The sequence below is a fragment of the Humulus lupulus genome, chromosome 8, assembly GCF_963169125.1.
Source record: "Humulus lupulus chromosome 8, drHumLupu1.1, whole genome shotgun sequence".
Classification (NCBI taxonomy): domain Eukaryota; kingdom Viridiplantae; phylum Streptophyta; class Magnoliopsida; order Rosales; family Cannabaceae; genus Humulus; species Humulus lupulus.
Genome location: NC_084800.1, coordinates 135,299,030 through 135,309,151, shown reverse-complemented (window position 1 = coordinate 135,309,151; position 10,122 = coordinate 135,299,030). Strand labels below are relative to the sequence as shown.

The 10,122-nt window shown below is 37.3% G+C and overlaps 2 protein-coding genes across 2 annotated transcripts; one reads left to right on the top strand and one right to left on the bottom strand.

Annotated features, from left to right (window-relative positions):
* The first annotated feature begins 3,574 nt into the window (after positions 1 to 3,574).
* LOC133798484 (large ribosomal subunit protein uL23) lies at positions 3,575 to 5,394 on the top strand. Its single transcript, XM_062236766.1, has 4 exons — positions 3,575 to 3,681; positions 3,822 to 3,864; positions 4,670 to 5,033; positions 5,130 to 5,394. Exons 2-4 carry the CDS (start codon positions 3,852 to 3,854, stop codon positions 5,212 to 5,214), a joined length of 462 nt encoding a protein of 153 aa, XP_062092750.1. The 5' UTR covers positions 3,575 to 3,681; positions 3,822 to 3,851; the 3' UTR covers positions 5,215 to 5,394.
* A 255-nt stretch (positions 5,395 to 5,649) lies between these two features.
* LOC133798483 (psbP-like protein 1, chloroplastic) lies at positions 5,650 to 8,479 on the bottom strand. The gene is made up of 8 exons (XM_062236765.1): positions 8,290 to 8,479; positions 8,094 to 8,196; positions 7,218 to 7,295; positions 6,988 to 7,070; positions 6,768 to 6,890; positions 6,535 to 6,606; positions 6,127 to 6,223; positions 5,650 to 5,986 (listed from the first exon to the last, which is right to left on the bottom strand). The coding sequence occupies exons 1-8, from the start codon at positions 8,350 to 8,352 to the stop codon at positions 5,883 to 5,885; spliced, it is 723 nt and encodes a 240-aa protein (XP_062092749.1). The 5' UTR covers positions 8,353 to 8,479; the 3' UTR covers positions 5,650 to 5,882.
* Positions 8,480 to 10,122: the final 1,643 nt, after the last annotated feature.

Sequence of the window (10,122 nt, the reverse complement as noted above, 5' to 3'; positions counted from 1 at the left end):
CTCCAGAGAGATCACTCCGGCGACTGCCGGTCCAATGACTCCTGCCGGATAGGCTTGGAGTCCGCCTTTGGTGGTGAGGACCTGAGCTTTCTTCGGGCGCCCTGCTACGCCAGGAAGGTCCCGCTGATGGTGGGTTTCTCCTACTACTTCCGTAAGCTGGGATGTCTCGGACGGGCCGAGGAGGAGACAGATATCTGATCGGAGATGGAGGATGCCTGACTGGAGAAGCGATCCTGGTTCCGTCTGGACGGATCAAATTTGGTGGGGGCCTTTCGGCCCTGCCAACTTGCTGGTCCCGCGCCGGGCGATCTGGACGAGGCGCAGGACGTTCTTCGGGGACGGGCTGACGTCGTGGGCCCTCCCCGGATCTCCTCCGGGAACTTCCTCGAGCTCTTCTGGGCGTCCTCGAGGATGGTTGAGAGCTAGGAGTCGACGTCCTAACCGAACGGCTGTATTGCTGTTGTCCGGTCCCAGGGATTTCCCTGAAGTTGGCCTCTCGATGGTGTGATGAAGGGGTGGAGTTGGCTGCCGGAAGTCTATCCGAACGGCTATGCCTGGGCCGATTACCCCGGCGAGACTTTGGAGCCTCACCTTGCCTCTCTCCAACGTTAACGTTGGTTGTGAGAGGGTGTAGTCGGGCTAGAATATCCTGGATTTGCTGACCGGCTGCTGCTAACTGGCTCCTCAGTTGAGCATTCTCCATCTCCACCGCAGTATAATAACATGGGTTCGGATTAGGTGGCCGGGGCGCCGAACTACCTGTATCGTCCTGGCCCGCCGGCTGCTTTCCTGGCCTCTGTTGGACTTCAGGAATTTGTTCGTCAGGGATGGCAATATGATGAGCCTCCTGCCCATCATGCTGCTCTGTTTCGTTGCCATGCCTGGACCGAGTGGTCACCATAGTTGGATGTTTGCGGCAGCACTAATCGAACTTGCTCTCAATGAAAGCACCAAACTGTTGACGCGGTTCTTCGGCAACAGGTAATTAAGAGAAGAAGAGAAAGGGATTAGTGCTGAATGTAGAACCGTCGCAGATACAGAATCTTAGAGAAGGAACTAGGTGACCCAAGACACGTTTTTAAGTGGTTCGAAGGTTAAAATCCCCCTACTCCACTAGTCAATATTATTGATATATTCTGGGTATTTGGTTACAAAGCATATATCTATTCAGATACTATTTTTCCCAACCCCTATCAACTCCCAGGTTCTCCATATTTATAAGAGAAGGCACCTGGAAGTTGGTAAGGAGGTCATCCCGTGACCTTATTATTTGTCATATCAACTCTGTGACATTCATGATTAATTCCTAAACCTGACACATAAGTATGGTCAAATCGATAGGTAAGGAGATAATGGGCCGCACGGCCCAACCCAGCCGTGGATATCTGAACACGCACGTTCCTGCTGCGTGTCCGAGAAGTCAGGGAGATATCAGACACGTGATGTCAGATATATGCACGTTTATCTTGCGTGTGTTGACTTTACAGAGGGTCAGAGCTCCATACATAGCTCGTGCCACGATCTGCTCCCTTTACCCGACCTTCGGCCTTCGGATTCCTTCACCCAGTCCTGGGCGACCTTGGCGAGTCCTCAGGGATAGCTCGAGCTAATAAGATACGACCTCAAAACGGGAGCTCCGGTCTTGGGGATGTTAATGGGCTAATCGTGATTAGTCCGCAGGTCGGCCTGCTAATCAGCCCGTGGGAAAACCAGGGCGTACAGACCTCGTTGTGACTATTCCGTTAATTCGCTTAGTAGGACCGCCTCGAGCCCAATATCGCAAATATACCCACATAATAATGTGGTCCTAGTCGTAACACACACATAATTACATATATGTCTTTAACTGGCCAAAATTACAAATATGCCCTTATTAATAAAAATGGACCCACATGTATATTTAATACACATAAATATGCATATATATATTCATATTATAATATAACTCAAGTAATTAACTAATGATACACATATATCATAATAAATCCATCTAATAATGCAATTAAATTATTTATCGCCCTCCTGACATAATAATTAAGACATTAAGCCTTATTATCAAATTTGGAACGTTACAACCACCAACTTCACCAACTTCAACAACAACATCACTAGAGAACTTGGATTGTTCCATCATAATTCTATGAACTTAAAATAGAAAAAGCACTGTAAAATAAAAAATAAAAAAACAACACAAAAGAAAATAAAAGACAAATATATATATATATAACACAAATTCCAAATCACTACCATAAACTTTCCCAAAAAAACTTATTAAAAACCGCCAAAACCCTCCACACTAAAAAATAACCATCAAAACGTACATCACAAACAAAAACCAACCATTTACACCGATTCAAAATAAAACCACCCACAACTGGAAAAATCAACCACCCACGACCTAAAAATAGATAATCCAAAGTAATATCAACAAAATTAGACAAAAAAACTAAAACATAACCCATGTAACCATGTACTCACCGAGTCGAACACCACAAAATCGCGACAAAACCACAAACAACAATGTTACCAAACCCTAAAAAGAAAACAAAAAAGAAGAAATGATTCAGGAAAACAATGACTAAAGCACAAGAGTACGACGAAATGGTCGAAATATAAAAGCATGGAAAGGAAGCAAGCTAGAATGAAGAGCCACACGAAAAACATCTGGTTTTTTTAGAAAACGTTTTCTAATAACTAAACAGAAAAATAAATTAAAAATATTACCTACAATTACTGCAATACCCTCACGAAAATTCAAAATTAGCAAAAATAATCTTATATAATTAAATATGAGAAACCTATTAAATTATTGCATAAATATGGGAAAGAAATCCTATCAAAAAAGTAAAACAACAAAAAATACCATAAAAATATACACACACACAAAAAGCTATCTATATCAAAGTTTATAAAATTTTCTCATATTTCATGTAAATTTATCAAAAGAAATAAAAATTTACATAAATATAAGAAAACTAACTAAACTTTCTATAAATATGGACAAAAAAAATAAGAATTTATACATTTTTGGACCCTGTGTTTTTTTTCGATTACCTGTTTGGACTCTGTGTTTTAAAAAATTTATTTTTGGACCATATATTTTGTAAAATGGTTCAAATAGACCCCTAAACTCAATTTTGATGAAGAAAAAATTGAATATAACAAAACAGTTTTTAAGCAGAATGATTTATTTTTGTTCTGAATTGTTAGTTTGATAAATTATTTGTGATTTCAGTTGAGAAAACTTTGATCAAAATCGAGTTTATGGTTCTATTTAAACAATTTTACAAAATATAGGGTCCAAAAAATAATTTGTCAAAACACAGTGTTCAAACAGATAATGAGACAAAACACATGGTCCAAAAATATATAAACCCAAAAATTAATTAAGCAAAATATGAAAATAGTCACCTAACAAAAACTAAAAAATATGAGATTCCATAAACTAAGAAACCACATTACCATACAATTCACAATGCTGGTCATAATATGGGCCCTCTGTTAGCCGACTATAGGGTTGTTGGGCTTTGGTTTTTTTAAATGTTCCTTTACAGCCCATATGGTGCCGAAAGGGTTTAAATATTGGAGCCCATATCCTCTGCTGTCCAAGAAAGACGCCCTATATAAAACACAAGGTTCACCGTTTCAGCCAAAAACCCTACGTCTCGGCCGCTGCTGCAGGTACCTCCATTAACATATCTCCTCTCTTTCATATGCTCTTTAGATAAATGTCGACTGGATCTGCACCTATGCCAACATAACTATGTTTTCTTTTATTTACGTTTGTTCTATTGATTTCATCGTTCACTTGATTTTGTTAGGTTGAAGTTTTAAAGGCGGAGTTTTGAGCAATGGCGCCTAAAGGTACTCTCACATACTTATGCATTTTATAGTTTTCTCTCCTCATTTTGTTGCGTCACTGACAGAATTCGAAATAGGTTGCGTGGCTTTTATTAATTTTATTAGACAATCTTTAATACAGTTGCTTTTCACTGAGTCTTTGTTGTTGATAGAGTTAGTTTCACTTTATCTAGTTGATAATCTGTAGAATTTTTTTAAATGTCCCGCAATGGTTGAATCTGATGCTCTTGACACTGATATGAACATCTAGTATTATTGGGATTGGACTTGATTTGGGTTTATTTTTCTGACGTATTATCTTCTTTATTTGGAAGAGAAATATGAGCTGTTGGTCGTTTTTAAGGTCCCTTTTCTATTGGAAATTTGGAACATATATTATTTAATGAGTCAGTGCAGATTTAAAAAATTAGATTTTTGTTATGTATATGTAATTTGAGAAAAAAAAATCTGTGTCACTCTTACTTCTTTAAGCATGATAAGATGCATGTTAAACTTTAGGGAAACAATTTTTCTCATAGAATTTTCATGTGGGTATGTGTATTAATCTGGGTTGAGGCTTTCTATCTTGGTTTCATCAATCAAACTTGTGAGTACTTGATTTACTACCTTTAATAATTTTATTTTAAGTTTATGGTTTAGGTTTTCTTTTGTGACTGTACAAACTATTAGGCGATGTATGTTATTGAGAACACTGTAGGTAGGCATAGTTTTGGTTGTCTGATACAAATCTTAACAACAACAGTAAAATCATCGTGCAACTTTTTAATGCTTCCTTTGTAACTCAGATTTCCCTTTCCACTTCATGCAGCTGACAGCACGAAGAAGTCTGACCCAAAGGCTCAGGCGGCTAAGACTGCGAAGGCAGTTAAGTCAGGGCCAACATTTAAGAAGAAGGCAAAGAAGATCCGGACATCAGTCACATTCCATCGTCCAAGGACACTAAAGAAGGAAAGGAACCCCAAGTACCCTCGTATCAGTGCACCACCAAGGCATAAGTTGGACCATTATCAGATTCTCAAGTACCCATTGACCACCGAGTCTGCAATGAAGAAGATTGAGGATAACAACACCCTGGTTTTCATTGTTGACATTCGTGCTGACAAGAAGAAGATCAAGGATGCAGTGAAGAAGATGTACGACATTCAGACCAAGAAAGTCAACACTTTGATCAGGTAACTGTTGTTTGCACCTAAATTTATCTATGAATGTTAGTTTCATGTTTACCCTTGTCTGATTGTTAACTTCATTGAATCTTGTTTATTTTGTAGGCCTGATGGAACGAAGAAGGCATATGTTAGGTTAACACCTGATTATGATGCCTTAGATGTTGCCAACAAGATTGGAATCATCTAAGCTTAGTGTAGCTTCTGTTTGTTTTGAGCGAGTTATTCTTTTCTTACTGTGACAGTTTTGTTAGGAGGAAGGCACCATGTTAGAACTCCTATTTTGTTTTGGTTTCTATTAATATGTATCGGGAAATTTTCTGTTTTCAACTTGGCCAGTTCAATATGGATTAGGATTTATGTCGTGTTATTTTGCCTTTATTCGCACGTAAACTGGTGAGTTATGGCGTGTTTGAATATGCCTTGAATTAGAATATTTCTTCAACAATCAACAATGACATTTTTTATTAGTATTAAAAGATGCAGTTTGGAATGAGATATTCGGTTAAAAATGGGTTCCATCTACCGCAAACCTCACTTTTGTAAGGAGGAAGAAAAGAATTGAATGAAGTGATGAATCTATGTAAATCAGGTGATATTCGCTAAAATGAAATTCGTGTGTTCGTAGTTCATAATAGTTAATTTATAATTTGCAAAGGCCAAAATTCTTTCCTTTACATTGATATTTCATTTACAAGGGAAAAAGAAAAAGGAGCCACCGTTCGAAAACATAAGCAAAAGAGAGCAGAGAGAGAGACGGGGGTCGGATCAGAAAAATGCACATTTGCTGCTCCCAATTCAAAACTCGGTTCTTCAATTTTTAGTTTGATTTGGAAGAAATGATCAAAACCCACAATATTAAACATTTGAGATCTTGAAAGAATCAATCACAGTATGCAATTTGTCTTTCATCTTCTCCCACCTCCTTTCATTGGCCCCAGTCGTCAAAGTGTAGAACTTACCTACATTTCATAGTGCTTCACTTTAGAATGAGAAAATTTTTAAGTAGCAAAATCGCTGGGAACACTGCAAGCATTGTAAAAGGAAATATTTCATATGAATGTACTTGGAATTCTCTATTTCTGCAATTGAAATTTCATACCGTTGGCAATAGAAATTGTGCTGAGAGCATGGCGAGTATAGTTCGGAGCTTTGGCAATGAACTCGAAAGTGTAATATGCTTTCCCGTCAACATCTTGCTGTAAGATGGAAATATAAAAAACAAGGAACAGCTAAACTTGAAGAAAATGTATGAGATGTACAATTCAACAAAGAAAGAAGGATAATAATCAAGTTACAATATTTATAAACTTGGAGCACAGCCATTAAGAACTTGAAAGGACCAAAAAAAAAAAAAAGAGCATAAACAGTTAATGTGTGGGAAAAACATCATAGATAATTGCACTACACCTAAGAACTACACCAAAGAACATCATAAATGTATTATTTTCTAATGTAAATGATGAGCACATGTATAATTTCTTAAGGCATGCATATTAAAGGATCATACCTCTTTTGCCTCAATTAGCTTTGTTTTCTGGTTGGGAGGAGCAAGAACCTTTTTTATTAAAGTTTCTGCAACCTGTCATTATTCAGCCATGAGTGACAATATCCTTAATACTGACAGTTGAGGAGCTTTGTCAGCAAAAACAAAAATAGACCGAGTTATAGCATCAAAATGATAATAATTTCTCAATCCTGACTGTACTAAGCACGCAGTTCTTTTATAAATCATATACAAACCTGTTCTGGAGGCCCAAAGTCTCGAATGTCCTGCTTGTTTGTTGGAAGCAAATTTACACTAACATTTTCTAATGGCTCGATCACATCTTTATATACCTTGTCTTGACCATCTATGATTACTTCCTGTCCATTCCCCAGACATGAAGTTAGGCTAGATCAACCAACATACCATGACTTAAGCCACAGTTCAACAAGAAATAGGACTTTATTTGACACACACCTGCCACCCAAATGGATATAGGAATGTGTATCCATCTTTCTTATCCGTTACAGGCAGAAATCCCTTTTTATTTTCTGCAGCAACTGAGCCATATCAAGAGTGTCTTCTTAGGATATCAGCCATCAGAATTAAGGAAATGAAAAGCAAGATTGAATAGTATGAGTTCATCACTTCTCAAATGGTCATAAAATAAGATCTGGAAACCACACAATTGGAGAGGCATTACTTACATACAGAGTTTTGATTAAACAGTGAAACCCACGAAGCAATTATGCCAGCTGCAATAATGTGGCGTCTCCCAGGTCTATCTGCCAAAGATAAAACAAAAGTTAATAGAAATAGAACTGAAGTTTCCATAGAACATTATCAACAATTTAATATTGATAATTCTTTGCTCCCTAACTGTCATGGATAATGCTTGTGTTACAAAACGTAAATTACTATTAACAGCAAGTCAGGGAGATCATCAGTGTTGTCATTGTCAGTCTTATCAATACCCTTAGAAAATAAATGAATTATCTCTTATCTAGAATAGAAGGTTCAAAAAGTTCTCTTGGGATTCTTGGTAAGACATTCCTACAAGAATCTATGAGCAGCTTCATTATTTGTTGGTTCATAATGGCGGACTTTTGTTAGTTCTGGAGCACTATTAGCCTTATACTACGCATGTAGCTTAACCAAGTTGTGGGTGAATGTACTTATCATTGATTTCTTAAATTAAGCAAAACTTTAGAGATAAACGTTCCGGCAATGAAGCACTGCTAAATTCAAAATGGTTCGCAAGAACCTTAGTTGATCAACGGGGCATCAGAAGCAAACAATTATGTAGTACTGAAATGACAGTAAAGTTCAATTATGCCTATACTGTTTGAGCTAGATAATCAATGGGAATTTCAATTACTTTTCAAGGAAATACCAAAATTACAAAATACTAAACACAAAACGAAATGGGTTGATTCCTATAATGTTCAATCGTCTATATCTTGCACTAAAACGCAGATATTAATTACTATAATTAAAGAACCGGCTTGCACAACAATCAAAGTCAAGCAATGTAATCCAATAATACCAAATACCAAAAACAAAGAAAAAAAGTGAATAATGACCTTGAGAAGAAGACACATTCAAAGATGGTGGTGCTTGATGGGCCCGGACGAGAAGTGAAATCCGCCTTCTGCAGCAAGAAAAATCACCATTGTGCTTCTGCAACTGAGCCCACCAAATTCAAAACACAAACCATTAATCACATTAACAAAGAGAGAGGGAGAGAGAAATAAAGAAGAGTAGGTGAAGATGAAGAACCCGAGGGAAAGAGTTGAGAAAGGGGATCTGATTGATTGAGGGGGAGTTTTGCAGGGAGGCCATAGCTGGAGGGGCGGTGCAGCGCCACTAGACTACTCGCGGGGACTCAGGGAGTAGTGTGACGCTGAGAGAGGATGACCTTATCTTTTGATGAAAATCTTCTAACTTGACTGCTGATGTGTTGCTTTCTTTGACACTCGTTTATAGTTTTGTTAGTTGATTTCCCAAAAGGGACCCGCCGCCCTGTCATATGTCTTGGTCCCACTTTTCACACTTCTAAAAAAAACCAATTAGGATGAATTTGATCCATACTCTCCACTATCAAATCAATTACCCTATTATCTTGTTGGTTTTTTTTTTTTTGGGATAATAAGTAAATTTAATTAGTAGGATTAATTTAACAACGAACACAATAAGTCCAATTGCCTATAATGAACAACTTCGGCATATTAAGCTTTGAGTAATAAAACTTACGCATATTAAGATGTTTATAATGTTCATCGTCAAAGAGACATAAATCCTAATAATAACCATTGACCTATAGTCAATCAAAATAACATTATTGAAAATAAAAGAGCTATATACAAATCTCATGAACCAATACACCACGTCAAATCTGAACAAATCCTTGATCTAGATTTAAAGGAGAACCATCCATGAAGACCACGAACCCCATTAATAAGGGAGTGGGATAGAGGGTGTTAAACACCATAATTGAAAAAACTAAACGTACCAAAAACCTAAAAAAAATAAACTCAAAAGAACATAGACAATAACATAACCATACAAAACCCATGACATAGACCAAACAACCATGACGTAGAAACAATCTCACACCAACGTCGTGGCTGCAAACTACGGAGAGCCTCGAAATCGGAACCCACACGTCACTGGAGATGAAATGCATCGTTGCTGCCTAGCCCATGTAGCTTGCTATGCTGCAATAGCCAGACTCGACATCGGAGAACGCCAAAAGCTACCGGACAAGAGAGAGATAGGAAGAAGGAAACACCATCCAATTGAAAGAAAAGAAAGAAAAAAAAAACTCCACCGGAATCCAAACCAACCTTACAGAGTCAATAACAGCCAGAGTAAACAACTTAGAAAATGATCCAAACAGATGAACAATATGAAAGGAAATGACAAATTAGAGTGCTTGGAAAGAAAGGGAGAATCATATTGATATTACTATTTTGCATACAAGGTGTTGAACCTCTTATAACGGTTTTTCATGTTTTTTTTTTTCTTTCTGGTTTTCATTTATATAAATTTACAATATTAACCTTTAATCGTTTTCTTGGAAATACAGATTAGACAAATTTCCCTTTTTCTCTCTCACACCATGATCATGTTGTATGTCTATGCATATAGTGGCGGTCGGTTATTGTTCTCTGACATGCAATAGCCATTAGATGTGGTTCCTAGAAACGTATAAAATAGAATTCTCTCTGTTGAATAAATTTGTATTGTTGATTAAGAGTCTGAGACTATTTGTTTGATGACCAAGAAATACTAGAAATATGTTTATCATTGTCATCACTCTCATTTGAAGTCAATGAATCATTTGGGTGAGAATGACCTATATTTTTAACATGAGTTTAGATTCCACCACAAAAGATAAACGGAAAAAACAAAATGTTAAACCAAGAAAAATTGCTTCATAACTACTTATAATATAGATAAAATATAAATTAAGTATATATTCCATATATGATTTCGGGGCTTTTTTCAGCAATTTTAGGGTTGCTGTCTGTGTTTTCAACAAGTGACACATGGCATGCATTGGCAGTAATTAGGTCTATGCGGAAGCTGTTTAAGCCTCTTGGAGCGCCG